Source organism: Labrus mixtus, chromosome 18 (assembly GCF_963584025.1).
Source record: "Labrus mixtus chromosome 18, fLabMix1.1, whole genome shotgun sequence".
Taxonomy (NCBI): domain Eukaryota; kingdom Metazoa; phylum Chordata; class Actinopteri; order Labriformes; family Labridae; genus Labrus; species Labrus mixtus.
Genome location: NC_083629.1, coordinates 9,132,547 through 9,150,417, shown reverse-complemented (window position 1 = coordinate 9,150,417; position 17,871 = coordinate 9,132,547). Strand labels below are relative to the sequence as shown.

The following is a 17,871-nucleotide window of genomic DNA, read 5'->3' as shown; positions in this document are numbered from 1 at the left end:
CTTCACATCTTTATTTGGGTGATAATTCATTTATTTAGTCTAATAGGACTGCTTCAGATTGAGTAAGAGCTGTCGAGGACACTGAATTTCAATAGCTCTCTTCTTAGCACTCAATCGCACGCCAGGCCTCCCGAAATGTGCTTGATTAACCTGTTCAGCAAGAAAAATGTAGGTAAAGCTCCTGACTTACTTTTTCTAGCAAAAGTTGTTCCTTGGTTAAGCACAAATTAGTTTTATGATCAACCCACTGTATTTTATAGCTGTACTTTTTTCCATTTCTGCAACATATTGTTTGGCAGAGTCGCATCGAATTAACAGATTATAATGGGTCTTTTTCAGGCCATCTGCATTTGGCACAGCTGTAATCACCATGCCATCAAGCCACAAATTCTACAGCAAATCCATTTTTATAAAGGGAAGCTATAAATGAGACATTCCAGGTAAATCATTCTTGTTTTTCTTGACCTACTCATTAACTTTAAGTACCTGTGCAATTTTCTTGGAGGACAAACACTTTCCTAAGCCCTTCCTGTGTACCCCTCCCTCTGGAAAGAAAGTAAAAAGAATAAATCAGTATTCTCACACCACTTGAGATGTACTTTTCCTTTTTTATGCTCGGACTCGGTTTACTCATTTTGGTTTCCTTCTATTAATAAATTGTGTAATCCCATTTTTCATACTTACCCTCAGACTGAAGAAAGATCTCTATTGAATATGGAGCAACCTGTGCAGGTGTATTTGGAAATCTAATCTTTACCCCAACAAAAAGTTGTTGGTTTTCCATTTAAACCCCTCTGTAAACTATAATCTTGTTGAGACCTTAAAAGTCAAAATATGTTTCTTGCATCTTTTTTCAGCCTTTTAGTGAGGTGTAGTTGTAGATGAGCAACAGTTATTCAAAAGGAATACACTTGCCAGAGTATATAGAGAAGTATGGTTTTATTGCCACAGTGATTTAGATATAATTTTCCCTTTGAATCATATTTGAAACACATTTATCACAGAAATGCTTACTCAGAGATTATGATAACTCGTTTTTTCATGGTGACATTTTGGTGACATTTTAGCCTGTTGCACTCTTGAATCATAGTTAGGCTATTACATCTATTAAAGAAAAATTTGGCACAGCAACATTTGTAAAAGCTATTCTGCTGAGTGGGTATTTTTTAAAGCTCAGTGGAACTTACTGTAGGTTTTTGGCTTGAATGATTTAAATGGCTATAATATTTGACCTACCATACAGACTAGGAGTCAACACCCAAATAGTTATTTTTTTTTTTTTTACTTTGGAGACTTTTTTCAAACAATAAAATGAATCATGGCGCCCAACACAAGAAACACAGTCATTCACATTACATTATGAATCTGTATGTTATCAAAGAAAAAATAAATTAAACTATCTTTATTAACCCGAGTTATTATGTAACACGTTTTTGATCAAAAACATCTCAAAAGATACTGAAGTTCAACCAAAGCATGCATGAAAGAGTGTGTGGATACATGTTTTTTTGCAAATCTCAAAAAACCTTAGTCTGTCCATGATGTTTCCTTACACCATCTATAACTTCACTTTTTTGATAAGAACAAGTCACGACAAATTGTTGTGAAAATAAAGTCACAACAATATAAGTAGGCTATATCAGTCAATCATCAATCCATTAATCTCTATTTGTATAGCACCAATTCACAACAGCTGTTATCTCAAGACACTTTACATCCAAAATGTATGCAGTGTTTCCTCACCTATAGGTCGCATTAAGGTGAAAAGAATTCAGAATCAGAATCAACTTTATTGGCCATGCTTACTCACACAAGGAATGTGTCCTGGTGAACTAAGCTCTCATTGTACAAAAAGTACAAGATTAAATATAAACATAAAATAAGCCAAGACTAATACATACAAGGCTAAAGGAATTGGTCTTAGCACCGAACCTTGTGTGACTCCATATCTAACTTTGGTGTGCATAAGGGTTTATCATATATATATATATATATTTGTTTTTCTTTAACTTTTTGGGACTTCAGGGGCTCAGTAGTTTTCTTTTCATCAGTTGAAAATAGAGCATCTTTATTACAGTCCTGGTCTGTCTGTATTTGCTTCTGCTGGAGACCCCTCATCTCTAGTTGTCCAACAGGTAGCTTTTAATTCTGAGCCATTATAACTATTATGGTAGCCTTTGTTTCTGATCACAATGTTTCTTTCCTGCAGCTTTCATCAGTACAGCAAACTAAGGGAGCCTTGCTCATATGCTGTATGTAATAATAATAATAACTTTATTTATATAGCACCTTTTAAAAACACAGGTTTACAAAGTGCTTTGACAAACAAGAACAAAGCAAACTAAACCAAATGCAGAAGAACATAAACAACAGCAAGAACATAACAAATGCAAAATACTAAAAATAATTAAATACAATTCAACAGAAAAGAACCCAAAGTGCACGATACCCAACAGACATATATAACCCGACCATCACAAGAACCATGACAAGAACCCAGGAAACACAAGAACCCAACAACAGGAGCTGAGACCAAGAGGACCAAAGATTTAAAAAAATATGTAAGAAACTAAAAGAGCTGAAGAAAATAAAAAGATAACAGCAATAAGAAGGTAAGAGCAGAAAAAGAAATAGAAACAAGTGGTTAAAGGATCAAAAAAAACCAAACTATAATATTAATAAAAATAAAAAGTAAATAGTAGGTTGACATGTAGACCAATTCCTATAGAAAAATATAGAGTCACAATCATTTTACATGAATATATTTAAAGTAGGCTATAAATAGGGATCATTGTGGTGCTCTATCAGTCTGAATACTCTGTTTGGCCATTGTAGCCCACGGTGAATTAAGGACTGAATAAAAAGAAATAAATATATGAGAGGTCTGACAACAATCATCAAACATGACTATAAGAAACATGTTCCAGTGTAGTCAGTAGGTGTGAGTGAAACACCGCCACTGCAGCAGCGACCTCACTCGCGTGATTCAACAAACAGGCGTCATGCACATTATCCGGTTAATTTACATACATAACGCCGCCCAGGGGGACGAACATGTTAATCCACCATCGATTGAAAACTAACCATAGGGAGGAGAGAAAGAACAGCTGAAGAAAGTTTCGACAAGAGAGGGGCTGTTTTAAACCAGGAGAAGTGTTTCGAGAGAAACGTTGTCGGGCTCTTTGCCCCACTTTTGGATTACGACATGGACGCTTTGAAATCCGCTGGAAGGGCAATCATACGAAGCCCCAGCATCGCCAAACAATCGTGGGGCTCGGGACGACACAGAAGTGAGTATTCAGTTATTGAACGTAAAACCGTGACAGCGTTAGCAGACTCTGGCTAAAAAGCTAACTTTGCTAAACCAAGCTAGCATTGCCAAATGGCTAACATTACGACCGGTGTTTGTTACTTCGCGTTACTTTACAAGTCCTCTGTGGACGTCAGGTACAGTTGTTGACAACATAGTAGCTGTCAGTGTTTGACTGACTGAATGTTAGCAGGGCGTGTTTCAACACTAAAACGACTATTTCATGTCGGAAATGTTTTTTGGTTTTTTTTTGCTACGGAACTTGACACAGAATTTGTCCCCGCAGCTTGTGAAGAAGTTGTAGAGACTCTGGGGTTAAGAGTCAGACCTTAAAGTGCTTCCCCGAGTATCAAACATCTCCAACGAGTTGCAGGTTCTCGTGCATCCGGGCAAAAAGCGGCCGCATGTCACATTCACAGGTCACATTACAAGTTGTGAGAGTAACGTGAAATCCTCTGGTTGTCTGCCACGTCACTCGTCTGACTGACTGTCACGGTGTGAAAAAAAAAAAACCCCACAACAGCGGCTAAGCAGGGACTTTTAAAAACTGTAAAGTGGGCTGCTGTGCCGCCGGAGAGAGAGCAGTAATAGGGAAGTCATCGGGAGTGAAAAGACACGGAGACGCCGAGTGCTCGTCTCCCTGTTCCCTTGGCGAGGCTGTACGATCATAGCAACGCACAGTTGCTAGGCGATACACTATGCGGAATGAAAAAGAACAGTCTGAAAAAAGGATTTGGTTGCTAGAGCAAAACATTAAATGGAAAGTCTTGTTTAACCCGTGTACCAGGCTCGAATAACTGGTTACGCAAATCATCGTGTAAGCCCCCTTTAGATTTCACCTGGCATCTCCATGAGATGCCGGGATTCAGCTGATGCTTTGCACCCTCATGACTACTACCCTCTCTATGATAGCGAGGCTTTCATATGGAGGCTGCTCATGTCTTTTTTTAATGTTTTCATACACAAAGGAGGAATGTCATGTGCGCCTAGGCATCCACACACACACACACACACACACACACACACACACATTTCATAGACAGTAGAGCAGTTGTGTCACACGTGCTAGACAGTGGGATCGATGCTTTGTTTTGGACCACCCCATAGACCAGCCCTTTCTCATCTGACCGGGCAATGGTAAACCCTAAAGCTGAAACCTCAGGCTTGTGGTGAGCTGTGCTATGACTCCACCTAGGCTACGTTGTGAAGGAAAAGTCACATCCATCCGTCATCCTGCTGCTGACAGAGTACAGTCATGAAAAGGCAGTCCTTTAGTGGCAGGAAAGCCTTGGTCCTGCTGCCACAAAAGGTATAATTGACAGGTAGTGCTGTCAATCATTTTTTAAATCCATATTATTCTTTTTCTACCCCTATAAGTAGTTTCAATGGATCCTCTGTTTGGTCTGTGATTAACTTTTTTTCCCCCTTGATTTTCTGGTCATTTTATCATAATTACTGTGTTTCACACAGGCACAGGAGAACTGCAGGCTCAGCGTTATGAATAAGAAGGCAACTTGTACAATCTTGTTGACAGTGAGCTTTTACTCCAGGACTGACCCTGTTTTTTTTTTTTGTTTTTTTTTTTTTGCTTGAGAAGTGTCTGGATAGTGTTGCAATAATGTACATAGTTTGTGACACAAGTTTCAAGAAAGACTATCTCTCCTCCTTTGTGTAGACTCAACCTTGAAAAGGTAACCTATTCACTTCTTTGACATGAACACAGCATTCCTTCTCTATCACCGTCACTATCAAGTCTTATATGTCAACATGTAAATTAGAGCTAGCGTCAGTGTTTATTTTTCTGTGTCAGCTATCATTGAAGTTTAAAACAGTTCAGTTGCTCTTGGGCAGTTTGTTGAGCTGAATACATTTCTCTCTCAGCTGACTTTCCATTATATCCAATTAGTTCCTACTTTAAGGTCGGCAATGTGGTATGCATCAACGCTCGTTTAGGTCATGAAGGCCCTTTTTTTTGTACCAGTCTGAAAGGGTCTGTAGGGTTGTATTGACGCAGCGACATATGATTTCAGTAGACCCATGAAGATGGAACTAAAGGAAGGGCTTGTGAACTAAAACCAATTGAACTACATTATATTTATCAACTAGATGTGAGAGCTTACGTAGTTAAGACTTTTCACCAGAGATGGGACATACCTGTTGATAAAAAGCTAGTTACATTTATGAAAGATACAGTGGGTCTTAGTAGCCTTTACATACTATGTATTTTTGTCTACAACAGAAAGTGTGGGGTCCGCACTGCCCTGTACTGCTGGCCCTACTCTGGCAGGTCAGCAGTGTGTCCCAAGCACAAAGTCAGCCAAAGGGGACTGAATGGCTGTAATGGAGATTGCTCACTGTAGGATTCCTTTATGGAGTTGTTAAGCCAGTGATTTATAGCACCGTTAGATCTTCTGTATCTATAACCTGCTCCTGTGTTTTTTAGTCACATGTGAATGTGTCCGTCCAACAGAACTGCACTATCCTTCTGTTGGCCAAGTGGATATTTGACTTTTCAGTTTCAGCTGGTACCACAGTAAAAATAACATACTTTAAACATCAATTGTTACCATGACCACCAGTAATTTGTGTTTGATTTCATTGTTATGATATATATCTAGCATAAGCTAACCTATTTGCATGTTTTGTTTTGCTATATTATATTTACCTGTGATAATGTATGATGTATATCTTTCAACATCTCACAACTTTACTTTTCTGTCAAACCTCCATAAGACATCTTCTTGCAAAAATTCACTGAAAATACAGAAACTACTTTGAAACCTTTAAACCAAGTCTGAATGTACAGTTTAACAAAGACGTCCTGCTTTGTCACTAAACTATCTACTTTAAAAAAGGAGTATGCCACATCTATGCTGTTTCCCCTTCCTGGTGAGAAATAATAAATGTAATCCCCTTAAGCCATATGTGTAGACATATGGTCAGTGTGGTAGTTCACAGTTCTTTAACTTCTTGTCAGTAGGACATCTTGGTGACTAAAAGAATGCCATCTGCGACTTTTAGAGTAAGCAAGCCTACAAATCCCAATTAAATACATGTTGACAGCTAGCATTTAAGTTCCCTTACAATTACAACTCCTTCACTGTAATCTGTTCTAAGCAAAGGTGTTAGTTAAACCAGATACTATGGCACGCAGGGAGTCATTATTTGGCACTTTTAGTAGAAACAGTCTAAATCTTCTCTGTCAGTCAGGCAGTGGATGTCTTCATGCTTGGTCAATAGAAAGGAATGAAACTCAAGTTGATGATGCAACCCGCCCTTCTTATCTGTGCACTGCATTAAAGTCTGGTAAGATTTGCTTTTTGTATGCACCCGCTGTCAAACTGATACTTGTTTCAAAACATAGTCCTTTTCCTTTTTTCAAGGTCCAGATATACACAATGATATGGCATCTTTTGATTGACAACAATGGTTGTAAAGTCCATGTAACCTCACTTTAGACCTCCTTCAATCCTTGTGTTTGAAGCCATAGGAATGCAGGGGTATTCTTTTACCTCTCATCCTTACCTGTATGTCTGCTACTGCTGCCAAAATTACATGTTGAAACATTCCTCCATGAAGATGTTACTAAACATATGGAGTAAGAATGCAGAGAACAGATTTATTGAGTAGCTGAAACCAAGATCCCCAATATCTCAGCAACACAAGAAGAATATTAATCACTCTGCAAAAAGTGACTAAACAAAGAATCAAATAGTGGAAACACAGACATGGTGTATTTCATTTTGAGGTTGTTTTTTTTTTTTTTTACAAAAGACATGTCTGTCTATAAAACTAAATATTTAAGTTTACTTATGTTTATAACAAAGGTAAGCTGCAACTCACATTTTAGATGCGTGGACAATGTTTTTGCTGTAAGTTCTTTGAAAAGTTCTTATAAGACAGGATTCATTTTCATCACATTTCTTTCTGTGTAAATCAACTAATACTTGATGCTCTATAGCTGCTTGTCAATTCAGCCAGCTTGATGTTACTTCAAATCTGCTGTGTAAATGTTAGCTTAGCATGACTAGCAACTGTTACTTGGTGTGAATGACCTCTGACAAAACTTAGAATAACTCAGTGAAAGAAAAACTTTTCAAGCAAAATAAAAATACACATGGACTATTTTGACATTAAAACCTTTTATTTATTGTTAAACAGACTAAAATGTTCGTTAAAGGGGCTATATGTAACTTTGTACATGTATAAATCCTATTAATAAGCGAACTGATAACTGATGTTAAAAAGTAGATGTTCACTGTCTCTGTATAAAATTTTTCCCGGTTGTATTTTCCACGAAAGTTCCAGGAAGTGACATTTTATGCACGTTCTCAACGTCCTCCTCACTCCGCTCCGCTTACAGAGATCAACAGTACAAACTCATCACACACTCCCGGTCTTCACCTCCACAGCCAGAGGCCGCCTTCCACACTCTTCTATCCGCCCTAGGAGCTCTAAAAGACAGACAAACTCATCACACACTCCTGCTCTCAGCCAGTGCCTGTAGAGACTGTCGTTTGTAGGATGGAGAATGAATACAGACACACAGACTCCTTCACAGACTTTCACATGTGTATGACCACTTACCTCCTCTGTAAACATAGTCAGTAAATATCCAGTGTTTGGCGGCCCATGATGATGCTCGTTTGTGTGCGTACAAGCACATATGACGAGCAACAGGATGTGGTTCGCCTAACAGCCATGCGGTATCGCTACAAACGCAGTATTTTTGAAAGTTACATATAGCCCCTTTAATGGCAGTTAAATCATTAAACTTAAATGAAATGCAGTCAGATATGGTTTTAGCACTGTTGCAGATTATTGTGTTTGCAGAAAGGTAATGCTCTCATAAGAGTTAATCAATTTCTAACCTCATTTGGTATCTACCAACTCCTAATGTAAAAGGAGGCTTGAGGACCTTTTAGGTTGTTGAAGTGTCAAAGTTGTTGGAGAGTTGCAGACAGTGATCCAACGAGTGTACAGAGCTGCAAGGGCCCAGAGTGGCATTGTGTTGAGCTTGGTCACTTCCTTTGTCAATTTTTGCATTTTGTTCCTTTAACTTGCCTGCAGTAAGTATTTTCATTTTCATTTTGCTGCACTTGTTTTTTTCACTATAAATAAATTAGAGCCCGACTGATATGGGATTTTTGGGGTTGATAGCGATATCGATATTAGGAAGAGATCTATGTTTGATCTTTAGAGATCTATAGATATTCCTTTTTTATAATGGTAATCCCTCAAATGCAGAATATCAAACACTAGAGGAAAAGATATACAGTATAACGTATACAAGATGGTCACTCAACTGGAAAGTAACTGCACATGTAAATTCTTTAGCACTTGACTCTGTGGGGAGTGATAGTGCTTGATGTAATCCATATAGCACACTCTGCTGGTGAAAGAGAACTGCTAGTGTAATCCCAAGAAATTTAAATGAAATGTTATTTGACTGGTGATAAAACTCGTAATCAGCGCATATCTGCGATTAAAATTAGTCGATACCGGTTGTCATTGATACAACATCGGCCGATATTATCGGCTGGCCAATTAATCGGTCGGGCTCTAAAATAAATTCTCTTGGACTGCATTTAGAATTTTTCCTAATTTTGGAGCCTACAGGTTTAAGCCATTAGGCTATCCTTGTAGTTCCTGTTACAATGTAGTTCCTGTTACAATGTAGTTCCCGGCACCATGTGATATTAATGGGATATATCCTAATTTGTTATAATTATTTAAATGATTTGACTTGCAATAGAAACCACTTTCCCCTGTTTAGTGTTTCTGTGCAGAGGGTGCTTTAAGAGGTCAGTTTCATATCCCTGCTTCTTTCTGAGTGTACATGCTGGACTCAGCTGGTCATCAGCAGTAATCTCTGACTGGTATAACCACTCAATTCTCCACAATCTCTCTACTCTCACTTTCCTTCTTTGAGTGGATTTAGCCAATACTGAAAGACACATGTCCAAATGTTACGACTTAGACATGGCTATAAGACTCTTATCCTCTGCAAATCCTTTCTTTATCCAAATGGAATTGTTTTGGATGGTCATCAAATTAAATAATGATAGCTACATAGTCGTGCAGCACTTTGTTTGTATAATTTAGAATTTTTTAACACTTGAATTAAAGAATAATAAACCATATGTCTGCAGGCAGTCAGAAGAGGCCACTGGCTGGCTTGACTTTCTTTGTATTGATTGCTCCTTTAGCTTGTATAATCTCTATGGTTATTTGTATCTGATTCTGTTTGTGTATTGTCCATGTCTCACAAAGAGCTCATTGACATTGGTTTCCCATTATATTGAATACAATCCCTGAATACTTGCACAGATCTGAAAGTCAAGAGGGGGAACAACAGTACTAGATCTGTCTTCGTACCAGGGAGAGATAAACCGTAACAATGGCTCAATGTGTAACACAAGACTTATTATTAGCAGTATCTCCCTTCAAGGAACAGGGGGGGACTCCTGATCCTGACCTGTACTGTAATAAGCAATGCATAAAATGACTTCATGAGACTGAACCGCAGAAGACAGTAGACTCTGCAATAGAAATGTAGGATTAACTTTTGTTGCATAGTTAGAGGTTGTCCAAGGCTCTAACAGGCTTTGTGCCGTCTCTGTGTGTATCCCTGCAGGCATCTTTCCTCATCTGAGTCGGCAGTTTCTAAATTAGCTCCAAGTGTCCTGATTGGAATCTAATAATGCTAGAATAAGTCTTTTCTGCATGTGCCTCGTCACTGTGAGATGAGACAAGGTCATCTCACCGCAGGCCTAGGTTGTTTGTGATCTGTCTTTAAGGTTGAGTCTTTTTAAATTCTGTATTAATCTTATGGTCAACTAATTCCATGAAAAGACCTTAACAAAAAAAAGGTTTGATCCAACTGAGTATTATTTTTCTATTTAAAGCCTGATTTATTGTATTTTCTATTGCCTTAGACTTAAATAGATGTGTAAAAAGCCAAACCTTACCATTGGTTGGTGTTTTCTTTAAAGGCTTTATATTGATCCAGCAGATGTCGCCCTTGAGCACCAGCATGAAACCAAAACAAGTCGCGCTGCATTGTTGTGTTAGCATGCTAATGCTAGCGATCTTTATTATGCTCATATCTTCACACTGCATGTAAATTTACCCGAAATGACCGTGATCAAGAAACGCTTACGTGACATTCAAATAAGCAGTGAATACAGTATGTTATTCTTCTTTTCTCTAGTCCCTCAATAAAACAACTTTTATACACGAGGGGATGTAAACAAAGTGAAGATAGGACTCTGAAAGCATCACAGACAGTTGGACTCTGGTGTTATACACATCATGACTCACAGTTATTCAGAGGATATACTTGATTTATATTACATTTAAGTGTGAAAAATCACATATTAGGCCTTTAACTAGTATGAACATGGGTCGTTTCTCTGGAGTTGATTCCAAATGCACCGCTATTCTGCTGACAACTGTAGAAGAAAGTAGACTCTGTAAGTATATTTGCTTAAAAACTACAGTGTCATGATGTTTCAGAGAAAGTTTGTCTGCTGTATGCACTAACATGTTGGCTTAGCTTTAACTTTGGGTGGTTTCATCATCAGCCAATGTGCTTTGGTTGAGAACTGACTTGCACATGACTCACAGTAACCCTTAAGAACAATGTGACTTCATTCTATAGTTTTTTAAAGATCTATTTTTGGGCATTTTGTGCCTTTAATGGAGTGACAGGACAGTGGATAGAGTTGGAAATCAAGTAGAGAGAGAGTGGGGAAATGAGCCACAAGTGGGATTCGAGCTTGGAGGACTACAGCCTCCATACATGGGGCGTGCACACTAACCACTAACCACTGCACCACCAGCGCCCCCGTTCTATAGTTTTAATACTAAGTCTCTGATAGGCCAGCCCCATACACATTCTTTCCCAATATCTCAGGTTGATGCGCATCTCTGAACAAAGCCACAATTTAGACCTTGTATTGGCCGGGTTTCAGTGCTTGTTTAACTTCTTGGGTAATAATGTGTTTCAGACACAACACGATCCCCAGCTTGTTTAAGGGAATGTATACAGGCAGGCTGGTGTGTCTTCAGCAAGACCAAAAATCAATAAGTCATTCATAGTTTGGGATTCAGAGAGCTCAGATAAGATTCACTACACTCCATTGACTGATGCCAATGCGACACCATGCAGAGAGCTCTCTGTTCTTATAAACTCCTTTCAAATCTCAACAAAGGAGAAAATGTTGATGCAGCAGGCTTGACTTGTGGAGCTTTGGAGTGGTGGTGGGGCTCTGATGTTTGAGCTGAAAGTCCATATTTGTGTTAATTTGCTAGCACAGATTGAGAAAGTAGCACTCGCCACCAGTCCAGTGCTGGCAATTGAGTGGCTTAGAAATGTAATGTTTATCTGTCAATGGCAGAACAGCAGTAAGTATAGTGTTTCAGTCTTTTCTGTCCTCAACTATCAACTCTAGCAACTGTATTTAAAACAAATCATTCTTTTCAACCACTATGTTGCTAAAAGCAAGCAAGATGACACTGATAAATCAACAAAGTTGTTAACATGGTGTACTGATTTGTGTCTTACGCCCTGTGTCGTAGCCCCAGAATATTCACAACATGAATTAACCTGTCTTTAAAGCATCTACATTGATTAAATTGATTAAATGTTTTTGCATGTGAGTCTATAGTGGGAATTGTGATTAGCTGCCGTCGTTTTTTTATTTTCTACTGGTATACGACTTAATTACAGGATCAAAATTCCCTTTTCTCCCTCAGTAGGGTTACATGGCACTAGATATTCTAATTTCTGATCGTATCAGACACTGTTTGGATTTTTAAAATGCATGTAAACATCTTAAGCCTGGCTCACACCTGTGCGATTTATCCCCAATTTTATAAAAGTCGGGGTGGCATGTCAGCTCACACTGTACAACTGAATCGTTTACGACGCCTGACCAGACCTTGAGATTTATGTGCTCACACTGTACGACCTGAATGTCGGACGCGGCCGGAGAGCTCACACTGTACGAGTGAAATCGGGACGGAGCGTTGACAGTTGTTAATAAAGTTTCATTTGAAAACTCCAACGGACGGCGGTTGGTGAAAGAGAAGGAAATGAAAGTTGTTGTAGGATACAGGAAAGTAGATACAATCGTAGATATATGGATACAAGTTTCAGAAAAGTGCTGCACTGATGATCTGTATCCTAACGGCATGTAAACTCAGCCATCGTATCGTATTGTAATTGGATTTCACGTTCTGTGCATCCTAGAAGATTTCTGCCAGGGCTTTCACCCGGAAGTGGAAGGAGACGACATAATAAAAAGTAGTGTTGTTGCCGGAAACGGCGTCCTTCTGCTGTTATCGCCGCAGCCAAAAGATCTGTTGTTCTTCTAATATGCATTATTAGAATGTAAATAATGCACAAAATGTACGTAGCTGTAGCGTCGTCCATCTCCTCGTAAGCAATCTTTGTTTGAATGCCGCCAGATAGTTTGTTGTTGCTGTGACGTATAGGTCAACTGGAAGTGGCTCTATAACCACTTGTTGAAAGGGGTACAGCGCCACATAGCGTAGCCGAGTCAGCCATGCTCCGACCATTTATACGATTCTCTGATCGGCATATATACTCAGACAAGTGACAGCTGTCCGTTTGAGTAGCAAATCGGTATATGGCTTAATCCTATCAAGCTGTCCCATGTAAACGCACTGAATTATCAGCCTGTTCCTCATTTACAAATGATTTTCTCCCTCCCTTCTCATTTGACTGACTGTGGTATTCTTTTCTTAAAGAGCATGTATTCTCTCCTCATTACAAATGATGGACGCAAAAGTGATTCCCTCTAAATATCATGCACTTGTCTAAATTGCCTGTTTTACAAAATTACTCTTAAAGTTACCAAACCTCTTGTGCTATGATGTTGTGTATCAGCACTCAAACCACAAACTTGCTTTCACCGTCAAAGCCTCTGTGCTCTCTTCCTCTTCAGATCACTTGTTGTTTCAAAAGGACCCTACTATCACAGCATTGTAGCTTCAAGGCTAATGAAGACTCAAAGGACTTCCTTTGTGACATTGTGTGTATGTAGTTTGAGTCTAAACCGGTTGACACTTGGGGCACTCCGACAACAGAATGACTGGATTTCTGCTTAAAGGGTTCATCGAACCCCACATCTCTGATAACCTGCATGAATAGTACACTAATATAACATGCACTAACTGTTGATACTGCTGTCCTTTTCCATTTTAAAGGACAGCCTGGATAAGCAAAGATAACTGGATTAAGTTACATGATAGCCTCCTATGGTGGAGGTGCATTTTTCTACTTTGAGAGACTTTTTTCAAGTAAAGTTTACTCTCCTTTAAATTGTAATAAACACAAAAGATTCTGGAAAATGAAAATGTGTTACACATTATTACAATCCTGTGCAGTCTTAACTCCCTTCAGACACATGTTTTGTAAAGAAACCTCATTACTTTATTTGCCTCTTATCCAATCATAACATAGACATCAAAAAGTGTAATGTGTATTATTCATGTTCTGCTATTTAGCACTCTAGTGAAAGGTTTGAAACATAAGATATTCAAAATATTTCGACTTGTACATGTTAATGCGAGATGATGAGCGAGGTAGGAGCTGCATGTTCTTCAAGTCTTCCTTCCTTCTCATAGTGTGTCTCCTCCTGGCAGCCTTGCCAGTGTGGTGTTGAGACTTGTCTGAAGCAGTGTGGTTTGAGTAGTAGTATGGCCCATCATAGATATTTGTGTCAGCGAATATGTTTCCTTTCCAGCAATGCGTGCAGTGATTTAGTAAGTCGTCACATAGACAGTTTTATAGTTTGGTTGACAATAAATCATTTTCAATATTCTTTCATAAAGTTGTTTGTTCATGAAGGCCGCCTTCAGAGTACCTTTTATATCCAGAAGTTACTCACCCATGGCTTTATCTAGCATTGCAAAGATGTGGTTGAGCCTCCCTGTTGTAATAACAGTATTTCTGCTACAATTACTCACCCAGCCTGGCTCTTACAACACTTCAACATAACTAGAAATAATCTCACCAAAAGTTCTGTTTATCAAGCCTTTTCAGAACTTCAATATGTTGAAAAACTATGTTCAACAGATCTGCTTGTTATCTTGAATTAAAGGTATATTTCAAAATGACAGTCACATTCTTAAATTCCTCAGGGTACCTTAAATATCACTGATAACCTTGGGAATTGATTTATGGTATTTCCAAAGTTATCTTACAACTTTGTGTATTTTTTTATGTTTTCTTTTAGGCTTAAAACTTTTTTGTCTTTTTTCCACGTAAAAATCAAGCGCAGCAGATTGTACCATTCAGTTTGAGGGCTTTATTGTGTCTCATTATTTCTAAGAAATCTAGTTTGTGAGTAAATCAAGGTTGATGCTGTGACTGAAATATTCTTGTTTTCCAACCCCCTATCATTCGGGGGTCAACCATCAGATGTTTCTTTTCTTTCTGTTCACTGAGCTTTCTTCTGGAATGTCTGGCACAAGCATATCTGTAGCAGTGTAGTTGACATCATGTGATGGTTTGTATGTGTGTAGTTGTGGGTTTTTACAGGGTCTGGGTAGGAACCCTATCCATATTTCTTACACAGCAGGAGACAGAACATGAAAGAGTAAAGTGTTTAGTATCCAAATTGTTCTTTAGAGATTACTGACTGAACAAACCCTTCCATGTCTTAGCCTCACTGATGCTTGCAACCTCAACCTCTACCGGCCTCCTCAATCCTAGTCCCTGGCTCATTTACAGGTAGTGTCACGCATGCAAATATTGCTCACTGACCAGCCAGCGCTCCAGCAGAGCCTTTGAAGTTGGCTCTAATCAGAATTGCAGCTGCAGAGCGGCTGCAGAGGGGGCTGGTACTTGGGGAAGTGCTGGGTTGGGGGTTGGTTGTGTAAATGCAAATGTAACCAATATGAAAATGGATTATTGTTTCATACAAAGCAACCCTCTGGGTGTATTCTAAAAATAGCTCTGGTTCATGAGTGTCTTATCTGAATGCCATTGGAACAGTTTTCTGAAAAGCAGGTTTTTTCACTGCTCAGTTTAACTGGTCAATTGAGGATATAGCGTTTTATTTTGGTTAATTTTTTTTCAGAATATTAATATACTTCTATTTTGAAGTTGTATTGTTTTGACACAACATGACATATTTCCTTTTATCTGCATAGTTCTTACAGTTACATCAGGATCTCCTGGGATAGGGGGGTTCTTCAGACTACAGTCAGAGTGAATTTCTTGTCATCCCAAAGATTTGCCTCCTGTGAGTGTGAATATTGGTGGCTGAAGTACTCGGGTACACTTGTTTTTGATAACTCCCCTGCACCAGCACTGCTGCTGCAGCTGTGTGTTTTATATGAATGATATCTTTCCTGAGCTTCAAATAACTTAAACATCATCAAAGAATATTCTGTCAACTTGTTGAAATGCGCTTCAATATGCATGTCAACGTTATTGCCTTTTGTAAACCTCAAAGCCACAATAAAATGTAAACTAGTTATTTTCAAACCAACAACACTAAATGTTAAACATTCAATGTTAGCTGTATTGTCCCTGATTTCTAAGGTTGGCTAATGTACTCATTGGCTTACCCTCATTATTATTCACTCTGTTATATGATTGAATTCATAGATTGCAGCTAATGATTTCTTGCCTCAGATTATATTACAGTCAAGCGGCTACTTATCCAGATACTAATGTAAGAACAGGATCTGTAAAAGAGGACAGCCTGATCTGTTCCCCACACTTAAGAGCTCAAGGACCTTGACCTTATAGTGGGTGTCCACTGTCAGACCCACCCATTACTTAAGTATGGGTTTGTTCAGAGCTGAATACAGACTATAAACCATTCCAAATAAACCCTTACTGATGGCTTGGTTTTGCTGGGAAGAAAAATATAGTAGTTTCATTGTCAGTCAATAGTACAATAACTTCAAATGGCAAGAATGGGTTCTATAAGTAGAAAATAGGCTTGCACAATTGCTCACATGCCTCAAAGGTCTTCTTCAGGTGATCATTTTTGGGTGACCGAAACGTTGTGTTAACCATATAACTACCTAATTTTTCTGAGAATGTGTTCCATGCCATTTTCAACAGAGCGACCCAGTCGCCTCCTTTCAGCACTATGTAACTTTGGCAGAGGGCAGCGGTCATCTCGAGAGAAGTGCATATGGCTTTATAGCACTAGTCCACACACCAGCCCAATCCAGTTACCACGTCACAGTTTGATACAATGGCTAAAGCTAAGAGACAGAAAAAAACGGAAGCTTAGAAGAGTGAACTTTCAACCTGATTTACTGTAATATTTGAAAGGTTCCCTTGACCAGACACCAGCTCAGCTATTTTCATTTTTTTTGTAATACAAAGAGAATGATTTATTTTTGTAGCTCACCCAGCATTTCTTTTATAAAGAAAAATGCTAAATTTAGTCCTGAATAGTGTCAGTGTGTCTCCAATTATGTTTTCTTGATGGCTTCGCCTGCAGTGGTTCTCAGGATTATAAATGAATTTTGGAAAACATTCATACAGAAGCAGTTAATTTTGTTTGGTAATTAAAAAGTAGAAAATGATTCTAGGTTGAAATGTAAATAAGTGACTGCGTCCCTCCATCTTACCATGACACTTGTATACAGCTGAAAATCATTTAAAAGAGCTCCAAAAATGTTCACCCTTTGTTTAAGCTTAGCAAACCTAATCCCGGAACTATATATTGACCAGGAGCTAGAGCTCAACACATCCTGCAACCAGTCACCTTTATTGAAGACTCTAACAGTTAAGTAGATGCATGTAATGATGTTTCCATGTGCCATAAGACCTCGAAGAAGACTTTTGAGAATTTAGATGAAAAAAATCGTAATTTGCCTCCCAGAGATAGGGGACAAGATGGTATTTACTTTATGATGGAAGAAACATGTCTGCCGGTGGAGAACTAGTTTATAGTTTTTTAACTTCTGCAGTTATAATTTTGTATTCTGATTCTGTGTTTTTTGTGTGACACTTCAGCTGCCTTGTAAGGTAACTCTTACTCATTTGGCCAGAGTTTGCATTAAACTTAATAGTAAGAAGATAACTCATTTCTTCCTACCTGGATAGAAAGTCAAACTAAGAGTTCAGCTGCTGTCGTACCTAAAGCAGCTGAGTCTAACTTCCCGAAGTAAATGACAGAATGTTGTGTTCTACTGACATGTCTGACCTAGCATTTCTTAGATCGCCTTACAGTACAAGCAGTGGGATTGTTGATGAGCATACATTTCAGTGTTGCATGTCTCATCTGCAGAGCTTCCAGAGAACTGGACAGACACCAGGGAGACCCTTCTGGAGGGCATGGTGTTCCAGCTCAAGTACCTTGGGGTGACGATGGTTGAGCAGCCCAAAGGAGAGGAGCTGTCTGCGGCAGCTGTAAAGAGGATAGTGGCCACGGTAAGAGACAACACACAACTCACTCGAGGCAGGACAGACACATAAACACATAACTGGGGTTTTAAGCTTGTCAACATACAGATATTCAAAACTCAATTCCGGTTGGTTGTAACAAGCAGGCGTTACC

At 38.8% G+C, this 17,871-nt stretch overlaps 1 protein-coding gene across 4 annotated transcripts in view; it reads left to right on the top strand.

Moving 5' to 3' along the window:
- The first annotated feature begins 3,043 nt into the window (after positions 1-3,043).
- The window catches only part of ldlrap1b (low density lipoprotein receptor adaptor protein 1b), a 29,883-nt gene continuing 15,055 nt past the window's right edge, over positions 3,044-17,871 (top strand). The window contains exons 1-2 of one of the 4 annotated variants that reach the window (XM_061062457.1): positions 3,044-3,290; positions 17,602-17,744. In XM_061062457.1, coding sequence (XP_060918440.1) covers positions 3,206-3,290; positions 17,602-17,744 — 228 coding nt within the window. In that variant the 5' untranslated portion in view covers positions 3,044-3,205. The remainder of the gene's footprint in view (positions 3,291-17,601; positions 17,745-17,871) is intronic. The other 3 variants (XM_061062456.1, XM_061062455.1, XM_061062454.1) reach the window with 3 other exon arrangements.